This window comes from Rissa tridactyla, chromosome 6, assembly GCF_028500815.1.
Source record: "Rissa tridactyla isolate bRisTri1 chromosome 6, bRisTri1.patW.cur.20221130, whole genome shotgun sequence".
Lineage (NCBI taxonomy): Eukaryota > Metazoa > Chordata > Aves > Charadriiformes > Laridae > Rissa > Rissa tridactyla.
This window is the reverse complement of record NC_071471.1, coordinates 26,158,942-26,176,454: the sequence shown is the minus strand read 5'-3', so window position 1 is coordinate 26,176,454 and position 17,513 is coordinate 26,158,942. Positions and strand designations below refer to the sequence as shown.

The 17,513-nt window shown below is 53.3% G+C and overlaps 1 protein-coding gene across 1 annotated transcript; it reads left to right on the top strand.

Moving 5' to 3' along the window:
• Window positions 1-11,132: 11,132 nt before the first annotated feature.
• LOC128911430 (zinc finger protein ZIC 4-like) lies at window positions 11,133-17,167 on the top strand. Its single transcript, XM_054206326.1, has 2 exons — window positions 11,133-12,336; window positions 16,746-17,167. The coding sequence occupies exons 1-2, from the start codon at window positions 11,133-11,135 to the stop codon at window positions 17,165-17,167; spliced, it is 1,626 nt and encodes a 541-aa protein (XP_054062301.1).
• Window positions 17,168-17,513: the final 346 nt, after the last annotated feature.

The window sequence follows — 17,513 nt, the reverse complement described above, 5'->3', positions numbered from 1 at the left end:
GCAAATAACAATAACGGAGAGAGAACAACACGGGCAGCAAAAAACAAAACAAAAAAGAAACTTCCTTCAGTGATTTTTTTGGCTATAGGAATGTTGCAAAGTGGCCGAGAGCTTGTTTCTCTCTCCTCTTCGAGCTTCCCCACACTCTCCCCGATTTTTTTTTTTCTGGGGCCCTTTTTTTTTTTTTTTTTTTCGCTCTGCAAAAAAAAGGCGCAAATCATGCACAATATTGTCTTTTGCGGTTTATCTTCCTGGGGAGAAACTTTCACCTCCTCAGCCGGGCGGTGAACGCGAGACTGATAGCGGCAATCATTCCTGCAGATAAATGAATTGAAAAGACGACACCGTCCCCCCCCTTGATGAATGGGAGCCGGGGGCGGAGCGACGTCAGGGCGGACGTGGGCGCTCATTGGACAGCGCCGGCTCCCCCTTCCCCGCGTAACTCCCCCCGGCCCCGCCAACGAGGGGCGCGCACGGCCGCCTCCCGCCGCTGATTGGCCCCTCCGCCTCATCAATCGCAGGTATTGTGAGCGCACTGACATCCCTCCTGACAAACAGGGCTGCGGGAGTACCAACTTTTTTTTTTTTTTTTTAAATATATAAAGCCTTTTTTTTTTTTTTTCCCCCTCCCCGAAAAAATCTTTCCAGCGCATCTTTTTGTGTGTATGTGTGCTAAGGCAAAGCAAAGCAAAAAAAAAAAAAAAAAAAATCATCTTTGATTATTATTAGGGTTATTTTCTCCCTCTGTCCATCCCTTTCTCTCTTTCCAGCACTTCTGATAATGATGGTAAAGATGATTTCTTGGTGATCCTGAATTTTTTGAGATCACCGAGCAACTTTTTAGGCTTTGAGAAGAGAAGTCCTGTAGGGACTCACTACTTTTGAAGTTGTTGCTTTCCGCTTGTTTAAAACTGAAGCTCTCCGAGAGTAGGTGCTGGGTGCATTTGATTTTATTTTTAAACACCAGGCGTGATTTCTCTGGGTAGCTGACTCTATCCCTCCATCAGGTTTCTGAAATAAATCTTGTTTTCTGCACCCATCAAAACGCAGGTGGGTGAGAACTCTTAACTTTCTACTTTTGTTGTTGTTGTTTCGCCTCTTTTTTGTTATTTTCTTTCTCCTTTCTCTCTCGCTCTCCCTTTCTCTCGCTCTCTCTTTTTTACGGGGTCTCTTTCATTCAGGTAAAACTGTAAATTTCCCAAACCTACATTGTTTCTCCCCCTGCTGCATGAAACTCCTGGATACTTCCCCCTCCACCCTTTTTTTTTTTTTTTTTGGTAAAAATTTATTTAAAATCCTCGATAGGAGCAATGTAAATTTTCTGACATTCAAACCTTTTCTAGTTCACAAATCAGTCACCCTTGTCACAGTTATTGAAATTCCTCAACTTGCCACACCAGGACGGTGGAAAAAGCAGGCGGTGTCTTTGTTGCTGACCAGGCTTTTGATCGCCAGAGAAAATTTACTTACCTTCAGATGAGTGAGCAGAAAAAGAAATAACACTCCCTTTGATTTAGTTAGAAAAATGCAGACATTTGGATTCAGTGCAAACATACAACACTTGGTTGTTTTCTAGATGCAACCCTCGATTAACCTGTCTTTCCCCAGCTCAAAGTCTATTGAAAAACTGCGGATAGTTCTTTTTTGTTCTCGCTACAAAGAGCCATTGACTATATATTAAAATGATTGTTGAAAGGTATAAGTATGGTATTTAAAAGCAGAAAACCTTTGTGGCTTAATCAATTAAGCTGAGCAACATTTGTACAATATTTTAAACGATGCTTCGGCACTAAAAAAAAAAAAAAGATCTCGTGAAACTTTAAAATATAGACGTCTTTGTGTGCGTATGCATATACACACTTACGTATGTGCCCATGTGTGTGTGCACATATATAAAACTGGCAAATTATTTATTTACTCAGTCGCCTGCATATTCATTAGCTCTAATTATTTTCTAGTAACGAAAACACCAAAAGCTCGCTAAGAGTCGGACTCCTTCCATTTCGCCTTTGTTCAGCCCTTCACTTGCCCCCTTCGCAGCTCAATCCGAGCCCCTCCAATTCCTAGTGCCAAACAAAGAAACTTTAAACTCATCCCCTCTAATTAAAGGCGCTGGTAAGCAATCCGCAGCGCAGGTAGTGAGGAATCAGAGCAGCAGCGCTGCTGCGCCAACACTTCTCGGGTGAGAACTGCCTCATTTCGAGAGGTATAAAAATGGCCATTGCGCCTAGAAAAAACAAACAAACAAACAAACAACAAATAAACTTTGATACGCTTTGAAGGAATGTTCGCTGCAGTTTATCTGCAGATGCAGTTTGCCTGTGCTTGGTGCACGGAGATCGCTTTCAAAGCAGATGTATAATGTAATTTCCCTTGGATCTTGGGAGGCTTTACCGTTTGGGTTTTTTTTTTTTTTTCCCCGGAATAATACTGGGCTGAATCTACACGTTTGCATTTATTCTGCCAAATCCATTCGAAGGAATTGCAATAGCTTATAGCAACAGGTATACCCGCTCTAGGAGAGCGCCTGTGTGTGGACGTGGTCTTTAGGCGGGGGTTACATTACTTTTGTGTTTGGTGCTAAAATTGAGCAAAGGACAGAGTTGTCAGTGTTATTGTGAAGTCTTGAGTGCGATGGCATTAGGAGATTCAGAAAGTTAGGTAGTCCAGTGCTAGCCTGCCTCCCAGTGCAGGGGGAACCCAATGATCATTCCAGGTCGGTGCAAAATATACGAGAAGGCAGACGAGAGGGTATTTTTAGGAAGCGTATCTAAATATACAGTGTAAGAGTGAATGTAAAAAAAAAAAAAATGTTGTGGGTTGTAGAAGTTATCAAGTGGGATTTGCGGCGCGCTCTCTGCAGGAAACGAAAGCTGCTCCAGTTCAAAGCCACATGCACCAACGTGACATATAAGCCATTAAAATATCATCCTGACGGCTCATTTCTGCTTCATCATACATTCCCTAACTGCTTCCAGAAAGCAAGAAAAGAAGAAATGAAGGATGACCGCCTCGATGGAAGCGCCAAAGAGGTGGTGGGTTCTTAGGGGGGGAGGCGTATTGTTTTCTTCTTTCATTCTTTCTTTCCTTTCCCTTCCCCCCCCCCCTTTTATTTTTGCCAGTTCAGAAACGAGGGGAAACCTTCAACAGGTCGCAGGGTAAGTGCCTGGGAGCAGGGGGTGCCTGGGCAGCCCGGGCAGCCGGCTAGCCCCCACCGCCTGCCCCAAGGGCTGGACGAGAGCTCCCTGCCCTCGGGGGGCCCCGGCGGGAGGAGGCTTGACCACCCCGGGGGAGAAGGACTGGAGCCCCGCGGTGCAGGGGGGGGCAGAGCCCCGGCTGCCCCTCGCCCACGTGGGGCCGGCCCCCGGCGGCACCCCGGTGTGCGGGGGCGGGCGGAGGGAGAAGCGCCCGGGAGCCGTCGAGGGGGGCTCCGGCAGCCTCCTCCGGGCGCCGCGCCCCCGCCCCCCCGAAGCCCAAGGAGGGGGATCAACCCGGAGGTCCGCGCAACGCGGGGCGGCGGGGGTCCGCGGAGTGGGGCGGAGGCGCCCCCAGCCCCGACAGCGGCCGGGGTCGGTGGGGACGAGCAGGCGGCGGGTCCGGCGGGTCCTGCGGCCGCCCAGGCGGGGCCGGGGGCCCGGGGCGGCGGGCAGAGGGCGAGGAGCGCTGACAATGGCGATCCCCGTGGGGAGGCGTCCCGGGGGATGCGCTCCCCGCCCAGCGCCTCACCCACCGCCACGCCCGGTGCCACGGGGGCGCGCCGGGGGAGCCGGCGCTCCGGCACCGCACGCCCTTCTTTATAGGCGGGTGCGGGAGGGACGGAGCCCGGGAGCCTGGACAGCCCCCTCCACCCCCCACCCACCCCCCGGCCCCCCCGCGGGCAGGGCCGGGGGAGCTGCCAAAGGAGCTGGGTGCCGCCGCCAACTCCTCGCAGCGCCCGCGGAGAGGCTGAGACCCCGCTCCCGGCCCCGAGGGGCCGCCCCGCACCTGGCGCCGACTGGGGATAGGGAAATGCTCCCAAATCGGCGCCGACGTGGGGAAAGGGAGATGGTCCCAAATCTCCGCCGAGGGTGATGCCCTCCAGGGTGACCTCTGACCCGAGCCCGGCTCCATGTGCCACCCCTGGGCACCGGCACACCGCCGGACCGGGAGGGCACCGGCGTGGGCTCCTCGCCGAGCCCCCTCCCCGGCTCCCCGCCCTGAAGCTCTTTTGTCCGATCCCCCAGCCCCGGGGAGCCCGGCCGGGCGGGGAGCCCCTTTGCTGGGCTGGGCTCGGGGCTTGCTCCACCCGGAGCCGAGGAACTTTATTTCTGCACCCAGATCTTCCCGGCCAGTGCTCCCTTCGCCCTGCGCGGCCGCGAAAAGCACAGGTTAGGTGACAAGCCGCCGGCGACGAGGGACACGCCGTCCCCGCTCCCTCACGCTCATCCTGGCTCCCACATCCCGGGGGTAACGCCGTCAAACCCGCCGGGGATCGCGGGGCTCCCGTGGGGGCGGCGGCCGCTGCCAGCCCCGCTCCGCTGGCGCACCTTTGGCCGGGGGTAGAAGTGAGAGTTTGGGGAAGGGGGGGGCCGGGTCCCGCCTGCGCGGGCTGCAGCCCCTCGCACCCCCAAACCCAGCCTGGGACCCTCGGGGGTGGGTGGTTGGGGGGAGCTGGTACCCCGCACCGGAGTCCCGGTCCAGGTCGGGCAATGGGGCATCCTCATCCTCCTGCTCCACCAGTGGCACTGCGTAGATGAGAAAGGCGTGCGAGGTCGAGCCAGAGTTTTAGCCAATATTTACTCTGAAATCCACAACTGTTTTGCCTTCGTTTTTTGTCATCTGGTAACCATTTGAAATATTAAATGCAGTGATTTTTTTTTTTTTTGTCCAGTTTCAACAAGTTTTGGCGAACGCTTGGGAACTGAGCACTCCTCCAGCCTCCCATCCTAACCAATAAAGCACAACTCCTGCAAACCTCTCGCTAGCGGGGCAGTGTTTGCTGTGCTGACTTGATAAGAGTGTGAAGATGAATAGAAGTTTTGTAGGAAATATAATTCCTAAGGGTTTCTTCCAGTCCTTTTTATTTCGGCAGTAATTTTCACCACAGCGGTGAAAATATTGAGGACACCAAATTATTTATGATAGCGTATGACTGTGATACGCTGATGAAGTTTCGTAATTAATATCATCAATTATTCGTGTTAGTGTAGATTTTTATTTATCAGCCCTGGAGTCCCTATAATAATAATAGCAACAGCAATAATAATAGTCTCCTTTGAAGTAACTGATTCCAGATTCTAGTGTGTTTTTCTGTGTTAAAAGAAAAAAAAAAAAGGCACACAAACCCACCACCCTGAGAATTTCAACTATATCGGCAAAAATTCAGACTGGGACACTGCATCAAACCCCGGGTCTGCTCTCGGGGTTATTGCTGCCGCTCAAAGAAAGATGTGTAAAGTTCTGCCTGCAGTAGTGGCAGGGCTCTGCCTTGCAGAGTGCAAAGAGCAAGCTGAAAATTATAGACAGGGAGAAGTGCCAGGGTGGTACTATACTAATCCTTGCTGAGACAACAACTTGCGTTGGAGGCTCGCAGAGAGTCCGAAATTTAATTTCGGGAGGGAAGGATCTGTAAACAATATAGTCGAGTTGGTAAAAACCTGCCTTACAATAGCCTGCCAGAAGGTGAATGTCAGATCAAAGGAGAACTGAAAAGATGTCCTTTCATATTTTTTTTTTCCCTAAATCAGCCATGGAAACTTCATGACTCCATAAAACATGTGCTGCTTTGCTGGGGAGACAACCTCCAGTTTCCCCTCGGAGAAAGCTTGTCTTCCCCCCACCACCCACCGCCCTCGCTGCTTAACTCTTGTGGTTTGTTTTGTTTTTTCTTTTCTTTTTGAATCCGTAATGCCCGAGTCATATAGCGCCTTAATCATTTCATATCACACACAAATGGTTTTGCTCTTAACTTTCCACCCCTCTTCCCAAACAGGAACAAAGTCAGGAAATGAGGCACAAGACTCCCCTTGTAATGAGGAAAAGAAAACGACTTTACAGAAACATCCTGGAAAAGTCAAGTAAGTTAAAATATGTCTTTTTTTTTTTCAGTTCAAAGGAGACAATATTTTTTTTGGTTTAGTGTTTAACGTACTTGCATAAACACAAATCAGCGACACAACTCCCCACCAGCAGCTGCCTAATCCTGCTCAATGCCTATTCATTTGGAGGTTCTAGAATTAATATTTGACGACTCTCTCATTGAAACAACAACCCCTGACCCCATGTGATTGCACTGTCACATTATTCTATGACATATTCATCTTGAATTCATTTACGGACGATTTGATTGGAATGAGGTTTGACATGTATTGGATCCTATTAAAGAAGAAGACTTTGATCTTGTTGATGGGGTTTACATGATATGTATCATCTTTACCAGGGATACCAGGCTTCCACAATGTGGTGTCTAAGTAGTTAGTGACTGACAGCTTATCTGACAGGAATACCTTAATCTTGAGGTACTGAATGTAATATTCTATTTAAAATAAGCATATGATTTGCTTGTCCTAGGGTAGCTCTAGGTCACAAAAAGTGAGAGGCAAACCTAGGCACAAGCTCTTGCTGGTCTGGTAGCTGAGTTCCCATTATCCGGGAACCCTGAAATAAAGAAGTCCCCGTAAGCGGTAATGGGGCGAGGAAGTAGAAACAAAGGCAGAGTGTGCTCCCGAGCCACTCGGTACCCTCTCCTCTTCTCCCCGAGGAGATGCTGGCATTACCGTAAGGCTTTCTTGAACCACCTCTTCCTAAACAGCAGTGCCTTCTGCCGGGGCAGGCAGGGACTCGGGCTCAGGTCCTGCGCCTGCCTCTGTGTTCCTCGCTGCCTCCCTCGTCCCCCCCTGCCCAAGGCGAGCTTGGGGGCTAAAGAGTAGCACAGGGTGACTTCTCGGTCCTCTCTGTTTCTATTCCTTGCCTTTTTCCCCTCCTCACAGTACGTATTAGGATTTTCAGATGAAACTGTTCCCTTCCTCTCGTCCGGGAGTTGAAGCCTAAAGGTCACCCCCGGAACCTGCTGCCTGGAGAGTTCAGGGCGTCCCTTCCCGTCCCGTCCCTGCCCTCGGGCATCGCCTGGAAAGGTTCTAGCTGGCTCCTCGGGGAAGGGCAATTTCCGCCGGGGCAGGAGTGGGAGAGCTCGGGGGTAGGTGAAGATCAGATTTTGCTCCCCCCGATGCTTCCCGGGGCAGGGGCTGTTCCTTGTGCTGAGCACGACTCTAAGGCTAAGCAGGATTTGGCACCAAGTCAAAGAGCACAACACGAGCCGCCCTTGATTTTCTGGGGTTCTGCATCCCACCTTCACAGCAAGCACTTTCTCCGGCAAAGGTAGCGCCTTGCTTTTTACCTACCAAAAAACAAGGCGAAGTGTGGTGGATCTGTAAAGCCTTTTATAAGCTGTGGCTGTCGCCAACCCCGGTGGTCACCGCAAAGGGGTGTGCGGCTCACTTGCCATCCCGTAGGCCCCGGTAGCCGCCCGGCGCGGGGCGGGGGTGCAGGGAGCGGTCGGAGGGTCGGGGCTGCCGGGCTCGGCCCCGCACGCCCGAGGTGTGGGCAGGCAGAGCTCTGGGTCCTGCACGGCGGGGAGGGAGGCAGTGAGGCAGCTCTGCCCCTGTCCCAGGGCACAGCCCCGACGTGGGGGGCTCCTTCCTCCTCCCGGCGCTGCCTCGGCCATCCCGCCTCTTCCCCGAGAGCGCCGGGTCGGAGACAGGGTCGGACGGGGGCGGAGGGGGGAGGAAAAGTGCCTGTGATTCGTGTTTGCAACATGGTCACCTCTGTAGAGCAGTCTTGCAGCACGGGCGGGCTTTGGGGCCGGGGGCTGCGGACGGGCTCGCGGAAACACAGCGGCCACTAGAAAATTTGCGCTCAGGATCAAGCTGCCCGTCTATCCGTGTTGGTCTGGCACCCAAGAGAGCGGCGTGGTCCCTCTAAACTTCAGTTCCCTTCCGATAAGATCTATCCTATAGGTGTTATATTGTCCTATGGACCTGCCCTGACGCCTGAGTTTCAGGTTCAGCTCGAGGTGTTTCTGTTTCGCTGCTTGAGCAATCTTCCTTTCTCCTTGGAAAGGCTCCTGTTCATCCAGCTCATGAGTCCCAAGGGTAGCCTAGAAGGGGATGCCCTTACCGTAGCCAGGTGGGTTGGAAAGGAAATTAATAATAATAATAATAATAATAATAATAATAATAATAATAAAAAATAATTGGCCCTGCACAAGCTGGTGTTGACACATTTGAGAGTTTGCCGAGAGGCCCGGCTTATCTGGTCAAACACGGTTGAGGCGCTGCCAAGAAGCAGGAGACCTCGGTCACCCCTCGGGTGGCAGCCGTAGGAGCTCACGCTGCCAAAGGGCTGCAGAGACGGGCGTCCCGCCCGGTTTCCAAAACACTCCGGGAGATGCGCCGAGCTCGGCCGGGTCTGGCCCCGCTCCCCTCCTCTCCCCCGTTTCTCCGCCTCCCCGCAGTCATGTGGCGGCCCCCGCCCGCCCCCCGCCCCGCTCTGTCCCCCCCGCCCGCCACCGGGGCTAACACCACCAACTTCACCTAACAGTGAGGGACACCGAGGGCCAGGTTCTCCTGCACTGCCTGGAAAGGGGAGTGAGAGGGAGCCCTGAGTGAGGGGCGAGCTGAGAGCCCTGAGTGTCTGACGAGAAACCACCACAATATTTTAAATGAGCTTAGGGCAAACCGGTTATGACATTTTTTTTTTTCAATTGATAAACTGTTCCAGATGTTTTCTCCCTTGACTGAGAAGTGTCAGAATTGATGGATAACAAGTATGTAGAGATGCAGTGTTTTAAGGAGGTATGAGGAAAGCAGCTTTATTGGGAATTCACACTCTCAGTACATTTGTAAGTAACAGATTCATACTTCCTAACGTTTGTCTCTTCTGTGCACTCCTATTGAGATAGTCATGAATAGGACTGTCAAATCCATTTCGTAGAGCAAGTAGACTTGAAAGTTGAGATATTGTGAGGATGGTGTGTGGTTTAAAATGCCTGCGTAAACATGTTATGTAAGGATGGAGAGCTAATTGCATCATTTGTCACTTTTCATCATCTCCACTCAGAAAGATGTACACAAGGATGTATCTATAGCTGGCTACCTAAATATCAGTCTTGTGTTATAGAAGAAATACGGTGAGAGCCCGGCAGAGCCAAAATATGGAACTGCAGCCAGCCCAGAGTATGCGAAGCTGTGATAAAAATGTCCCTTATGAGGTTCTGTTTGTCCTACACTTTAATCTTATGGTTTCCGATCATTGGCTGGTAGCTTCTGTTCTGAGAGTAGCTGGGTTGACATTGCCAGACAGTTTCTTGTTTTACTGCCTAACATAAAACCTATCGATCGCCGATACTGTTAAATTTTTATGGAGATGCAAAATTCCACGCTGGGAGATTTACCTGGCGTTCATGCGGTAGAGTATCTACTGGCAAGTTAACAAGGAGAATGTTGAGACCTGGACACGATGGATAGAGAATTAATTGTTGCTTTTTTTCCTAAGGCTGAGTGTTTATTGGTGGAGGTGTTTTTATGTCAGGATCTGAGTTCTGTGGTAATACCGTGGGTAGATGTTTTCAGCTGTGTTTTCCATTCTTGAAGCAGTAGCCCTGATTCTTCCCTCTTTTCCTGTGTTTCGTTTACTGTTTTTCAAGTTCACAATCCCGTTCTTAAAAACTTAAGTAGATCTTCCTTCTGTGCCGAAGCCCTAAGCTTTTCCAAACCTGTAAGGCCTCAGTGTGCAGAGCTGAAGCCCCAACCTACACTTTCATTGCTAGCGACGCAAACCCTGCAGACCATGTTCCTCCCTTCAGGTGAGAAGCATCAGACTCGAGTCGGTTATGGATGTTATTCACTGCTTTTCCTTCAAGCCACGGACGGGGATTTTACGTGGAACTACCCTGTGCATGAGGGAGCGAGAGAGGGAAAAGGAGAGAGACTCCCTCTTCTGGGTTAAACACTCAGATTCAGCCTAAACATCACGATTTCTCGCATTGCTCCGGCAGCCAATAACCAGATAACTGCTAAAACTTGTGGAAGGAGGGGAAGGGAACGGGGAGTCTTCCAGGAATCCTTTGTCAGGGCTCAGGCAGCGGTACAATAGCCCGAGCACCAGGCCAAACGCATAAGCCTGGCAAGCGAGCTGGCGGCGCGGCTGCGGCTGCTGGTTTTTGCCGGGGAAGCGCCCGCTCCCCGCGCTGTCAACAAGTGTCAGGGACCCGCCGGCTGGCCCGGGCCCGCCACCGCGGGGGGCGCGGGGCCGCCTCGCCTCCCGTTGCTGCGGCCGGGCGGCGGGGACCGGTGAGGGTCTCCCGGGGAGCGGAGGGAGGACCCTGCGGGCTGTCCACCGCCTCGGGGCAGGGCGGCGGGACCGGACAAAGGCCCGGACGGGCGGCGGGGGCGGGCGGTCGGGATGCTCCCCCTGCGGGGCTACCCCCGCCCGCCTTGGCTTTGTTCCCCGGCGGCGGAAGCTCGGCGATGGCGGGGCGGCCCGGGGGGAGACCCCGTCCGGGGCCCCCCGCCGCCGGGCCGGGCTGCGGCCGCGAGCTCCGCCGTGCCCCCGGTCGGGCCGAGGGGCTCCGCGGGGCGCGGAGGGGGGGACCGGGAGAAGGGGACGCCCGGCGGCGGCGCATGCGCGGTCCCTCCCCGCCGATCCCTCCCGGCCGCACCGAGCGATAACCCTTTCAGTCATCAGCGGGACCTGTCATCGGTGACGTCACCTCGGCGGCAGCCAATGGGAGGGCGCGGCGATTGTTTGGCCGGCGGCGCGTCCCGGAGGCGGCGCGCGACCGCTTGCGCCCCCGGTGCCGTCCCGTCCCGCCGCGTCCCGTCCCGCGGCCGCGCGGCGTGGGGCTGCCCACCGGCCCCGCGGGAGCACGGGCGGCGCGGGGGGCACCTCCCGGCCAACCCCCACCCCCGCCCCGCCGAGCCCACCCGCCGGCAGCGTCGTCCCCGCGCTCCGCCGCCGAGGGACCGGGAAAGTTTTTTGGGGGGGGAGAAAAAAAAAAAAAAGTTGGGGGTTTTTTTTTTGCCTTTTTTTTTTTTTCCCCGTCTCTGTGTCTCTCTCCTCCCGCTGTCAGGTTGACTTTTTAGCGTTAGAAGCTAATGAGCGTGGATGCTCTGGGGATCCCAGTGATGGACCCTGCTGCTCTCTCCAGGCGGAACACGGCGCTGAGATTAGTAGACTTGGCGGGGGCTCCTCGCCACCACCACCACCACCCCCCCCCTCAGAGCATGACAGGCTTCCCGGGCTTCGCTGGGCACCCCCACGCCACGGCGCCCACGCAGCCGGGGGAGCACGCCGCCGAGTCCCGCCTCGGGCCGCACCCGCTCCGGCCAGAACACATGGGGCACCGCCACCATCCTCCTCCTCAGCATCACCCCGCGGCCCTTAAGCTCAGCCCTGCCCCTCATCCCCACCACCAGCTCCACCACCACCACCACCATCATCATCATCATCATCATCATCATCATATGGCAGGCCAAGCCGAGGTGGTCTCTAGTCAAACGGGAGCGTTTGGCCCGGCGCAGTCACCAGCAGCCCCTTACCCCGTCTCTCACCCAGCCCAGGCTCTGGCAGCAGGTAGGGACTTCTTCATACGCAGAGACCTGCCGGCCCCACTCATGCCAGGGCTGACCGAGCAGCACCCCGCTGCAAGTTCTCACCACGGACTGTTTGTCTCAACAACAGGTAGCTACCCCGGACACCATGGTCACCACCACCACCACTCAGAAGCTGGAAATCCCTCTCTGTTCACTGGACTCCATGAGCAGCCTCCCCATGCAGCTCCAGGTGGCCATCTAAACGGACAGATAAGACTGGGGTTACCTGGAGAAATGTACGCCAGGTCTGAACATTTCACTCAAGTACCAGCCTCCAGGACAGATCCTTTTGCTGCTTCTTCGCTTCATAGCTACGGTGGCATGAATCTGAACGTGAATCTGGCTCCACACCACGGCCCGGGTGCCTTCTTTCGTTACATGAGGCAGCCCATCAAACAGGAACTCATCTGTAAGTGGATTGAGTTGGACCAGACTCCCAAAAAATTATGCTCGAAAACTTTCAGCACGATGCACGAGCTGGTGACTCATGTCACGGTGGAGCACGTTGGAGGACCCGAGCAGTCCAATCACATATGTTTCTGGGAAGAGTGTCCAAGAGAAGGGAAACCTTTCAAGGCCAAATATAAACTTGTAAATCACATCAGAGTCCACACAGGTGAAAAGCCTTTCCCCTGCCCTTTCCCAGGCTGTGGCAAAGTGTTTGCCAGATCAGAGAATCTCAAAATACACAAAAGAACTCATACAGGTCAGTATGTAAAGCTCTCTTTACTCTCTCTCTGTGTTATTCAGCATACTGTTTTGCTTTATTTTGTTTTTAATGTATCCTTTGCGTTGTTATTGAATGCACGCCAAGTACTTCTGGAAAATAAATTCTCAGATTTGTTTGCTTCTTTACCGTTTGGAGGAGAGGGGAGAAAAGGGGGAGGGAAAGGGAGAGCGAGAACAAATCTCAGAATTCTCGTCCATATTTTTTTCTGATTGTGCGGAGAGGCTGTTGTAACGTTTATGCGGGTAGATCTGTGTAAATATCGAGTGATATAGCTACTATTTCTGCTTATTCACACAGGCGAGGAATTATTTTTTTTTTGGCAATTTAAAGTAGTTGGGGGGAAAAACCGAAATCATTGTGCAAGCTCACAAATTAAAAGTGAACAATAGAAGTTACAACTTGTCTAGTCAGTTTTGACTGATGTTGCTGAGATGCTGCTGCTCGAACATTGTGAGAATAACACAGCTGCGACCTTTTCGTTCAACAGTTTTGTTTTGGGCAGAGGGAGTTTCAAATGTTTGATCTGAATAACACTGACATTTTTAATGAGCATTGCCTTCCAACGACTCTCTGCATTCGCAAATATGGGGAGCTGCGAGTTCTGATTCTCGGGAGGGAGAGGGAAAAAAAGGGAGAAGAAAACCTGGTATTGTTTCGGCCTGTACATTTTGAAATGTCATTTGCAGATCTGTTAAGCGAAATTGGGACATGTGTCAGGAACATCTGTTAGTTCCAGTTAACAGAAAATAAAGTAACTCGATGGACGATCTTGCAAAACTACGTTTGAACTTTTCCGGCCAGGAAAGCATTTATAATTAATGAAATTGCACGTAGAAAGTTTTCACACTTCCAGGAGCAGCCTGTGAAGTTGTATTAATTAGTTTAGCAGCCGGTGTCTGTAGTCTGAAGCGCTGGCTTTTTTTTTTTTTCCCTTTTCTGCCTTTTTTTTTTCTCTGAAGAAGAAGATAAGAAATAAGCCCTTTTTGGAAAATTTAATCTGTTCCAGCGTAGGGTTTTCCACCTCCCACCCCCTTCTGTACAGTCTTACGCACTGCGAGGGAAACTACATAATCCTATTGTAAGATCTGCTTACAGCCAAACGATTTTTTTCGCCTTCCAGTTCATAAAACTCCCCTTCCCCCATGCTCGGTGCAGGGCTTGACCTTCCAGGAGTTGCATTTTTATGATAGAACTCGACGTGATATAATATGCAGCACCTATACTAATTTCGTATCGCTATCGTGTAAACATAGCACAGAGATTTTACAGCGACCGTCACTCGTCACCTAATTATTTTTCCATCGCTCTATGAATAGCTCGTCTGTATGCTGGGCGGGGGGGGGGGAGGATAGCAAAGTTGTGTTCCTCTGCTGCCTTCTCGGCCCCCTTTTTCCAGGAGAAAGGAGTGTCCCCGGGTCACGTAACTTGTATCCGAGCCAGCTCCTTGTCGGATCAGCACAGGTACAGCCATTAACCGGGAGAGCTCATCCCTTAATGACAGTGTTTTTCTTAAGTAAACAAACTTTTACTGCTCTTTAACGGCCTCACTGTTTGAAGTCTCTGAAGCAGAAAATGGTTAAATTCTTGGGAAAACTGACCTACATCGGAGAGGCAGGTTCAGGGCAAACCCGAGATCGGAGGTTTGCGTTTATTAAACATCACTCCGCGCGTCTGTACTTTTCGCTTTAACTTTCCCGGTGATTAATTGCTGTATTGTGAAAACTCCTGCAGGGCCTTTATGGTTCCACCGTTTCTATTAAACACCCAGAAGTTGTCAAAAACGCAATGTTTCTGAAACCCTAATAGAACTCGCTACAAATTATTCATGAAGACAGTTCTAGATTCAACAGGAAAATTATTGCCTCCTCAAATATTAATGACTTCTGATTTCTCCGAGGCCGGGGAGCAGGCAGAAGGATTTCTGGCGATGTGCGAATTTTCCAGGTTGGAGAGAAGGCCGTTCAGGCGGCGGCAGCGGGACGAGCAGGACGGGCAGGGATGGCTTCGCCTCCTTCCCAGCGGGCCGGGAACAATAGTGCGAGGCATGGGACGGAGCCCCTCTCCCTCCCGGGCGGCCCCCGCCGCCCCCGCGCCTTGCCCGCAGCCCGCAGCCCGGGGGCCACCACCTCCGGCTCTCCCCCTCCTCCCCCCAACATCCCCCCCCCCCAACCCCCCCCTCCCGGAGAAGTTGGTAAATACCTTAATCCACTCCCGGAGACGGGGGATTATGCCACAATTTCCAAGATGAATTTCACTGAACACTTTTGCCCAGCTACAAGTGTGGGGGTAAAATGGCGGTTTTAAGATCCTGCGCTTCTCCATCGCCCGGGGAACTTTCTGCGTGGCTGCACCTCCGTGCCCGGGCTGCGGCAGCCCGGACCTGTAAAATGTCCTCTCCCTGCCGGGTAGGGATTTCCACGTAAGAAAACCTGCTCTCGCGAAAGGAATACTTGCAAATGGCTCGGCTGGCTCCTCTTTATTGAGGCGTTCAGAGAATGCAAACCGGGCAGCTGAGAAAATGCTGCCCTCTTCCCACTTGAAACCTGACTGTACGGAGGGACTTTTCAGTGGCTCTTTCAGGGGGTTAAGCGAAGTCGAACATTTTTCAACTCTCGGGGAAGCGAAATGCGCCGCAGCCCGCTCTTACCTGAATGTAACTCACTTTGCACAAGCGGAGTGCTTATGAGGATGGCTTTCCCTGGGGTCTCCTAACTTACTGCTTGCTTGTACTACACTAATATCCTTGATTTGTTGTCTCAACTTAGATGCTGAAGGTCAAATTTTTTCCTTACGTGAAACTGTAATTAGGTTAGATGCGTGCCTGTGTCTATGCACCGCTGTATGTCCACAGTACTTGGTTACAGGATCCGCACCGCTTTCTAAGAGACCTTATTTTTAACCTCTTCCCTCTAACGCCAGGTATTTACCCATCCCCTGTGTAAGTGTTAGCGGTGCAGGATGTGAGAGCTCCTCGTTGGTTATTACAGTGCGGAAAGGACATACTTTAAACGCGGAGCCATGAGCTTTTTCCCACCCACCTTGCATAAAGTGCATTCATGTGAAATATTTGGAATGCCTTCCTTTATGTGCCTCTGCTCGCAGCCGAGCACGAGATGGGTTGCGTCCCTCCGAAATTTAATCGTGATGAACTGAGAGGGAAAAAAAAACAACAACGGATTCGAAAATCAAACGAAATCCTGGAAGCTTTTACAAATATTGGAAGTCCTTTCGACCACATACGCCATGATGGTGAACACAGTGGCTTTGTTTGCACTTCACGTTTAAGGCTCGGCCGTGTATTTCTGTGGTGTCCTCTGCGTCCTGATACTTTTTGGCTTTTGATGGTTGAGGAGGTTATTTTCTTACTCCGTTGGGGCAGGACGAGGGTACTGCTTGGCGAGCAGGGTTTTGCAGTTTGCTATTATCAGTGACAACAATGTAGTCATCATTTCATCCCGAAGCTGTCTGTGGTGTGGCGTGTTTCCTTGAAAACCTCCTGTATATCGTGTACCATTCCTGGTCCACACGATCCGAGGTTAAACTTTCACACGAGTCCAACAATACGATTATATTTCTATTATGCTTAACGTCACTTATCATATTACCAGACAGATTAATCCCGATTGCGATTCCTTCCATGGAAAAGGAATCCTACCCTCACGACAGTGGCGTGCACCGGCCTAGTCATCCTCCTGCTGAATCTCTGTCGTTTTGCCCCCCCACAATCAATGTCTTTTTGAAACATTTTGTGCCTTAACACAAGATATCAGCAAGCCGGTGAGCGGATAAAGGAGGGGGGGATGAGAATCTTCCACGGGATTGTAATCAGTGCAAGGATGGAGTGGATGAGATGTGATCTAGCCGGGTTATGAATAATATTTCCACGTGCACCTGGGGCAGTGTGAGAAATGTATTTAACGTAAAAACCTTCCCAGGGATATATCAGTGACTGCTCTTTCTGCAGGACGTCGGAGTCTGCGGGGACAACACGCGTTGTTTGTCCGGAACGAGCACTTGGCCTCTAAGTTTTCCTTATCTGGGGGCTTTGTCTTCTGCACAAAACCCCACGTTGACACAAGGGGCAAGGGAAGGGGGAGGAGAAGCTGGCCGGGCAGGGCGCTCCCGATGCGGAGCCGGCTGCACAGCCGGGCGGGCACCGGGCGGCGGTGCCGGGGCAGCTCGGCGGGGCGGGCGGGGAAGGGCAGGGCCGGTGGCGAGGAGGCAGGCGGAGGCCGGAGGGGAGCTGCCCCGGGGAGAGGAGCCGTGCCAGGGCCGGAGAGGGGGGCCCGGGGAGGCTGCGGGCTCGGGGGAGGTGCCGGGATGCGCCGCTCCCTGCCCCGCGGCCGCCGTCGCTAACGGCTGTGCTCGCCCATTGCCTCCTGCAGGGGAGAAGCCGTTCAAATGTGAATTCGAGGGCTGTGACAGACGCTTCGCCAACAGCAGCGACAGGAAGAAGCACTCGCACGTCCACACCAGCGACAAGCCCTACAACTGCAAAGTGAGAGGCTGCGACAAGTCTTACACCCACCCCAGCTCCCTGAGAAAACACATGAAAGTGCACTGCAAATCCCCTCCTCCCAGCTCCGGCTACGAGTCCTCCACGCCCTCCTTGGTGTCCCCCTCCTCGGACTCCGGCCGGGAGCCCCCCGCCTCCTCTTCCCATGCCGAGCCCTCCGCGCCCGCGCAGCCCGCCGCCAACCTGAGCGAATGGTACGTGTGTCAGGGAGCGGGGCTCCGCGGCCCTCCCGCGCCCCCCGCCGCCCCCCCGCCGCCGCGCCCCCCCGGCCAGCCCCGGCCCCGCTGCTAGGGCGCGCCGCGGGCGGCGGAGCGGCGGCGGGCGGCCCCGGCCCGGCCAGGGACGGGGGGCGCGGCTCCGGGGCACGGGGAGGCCGAGCGGGAGAGGCAGAGAGGCGCTGGGCAGAGGGAGACACGACGCGCTGCGGAGTTCCGCGGGTGGGCCGGCGGCGGGGCCCGGCCTGCGCTCCCGGCACCCCGCACACGGGAGGGCTGCGCCCGCCTCCGTGCCACGCACACACGCCCCCGACCGTCTTGCTCCAGTCTGTTTACAAACCCACTGATCTGCATCTCTTTCCTTTCCTTTCCTTTCCTTTCCTTTCCTTTCCTTTCCTTTCCTTTCCTTTCCTTTCCTTTCC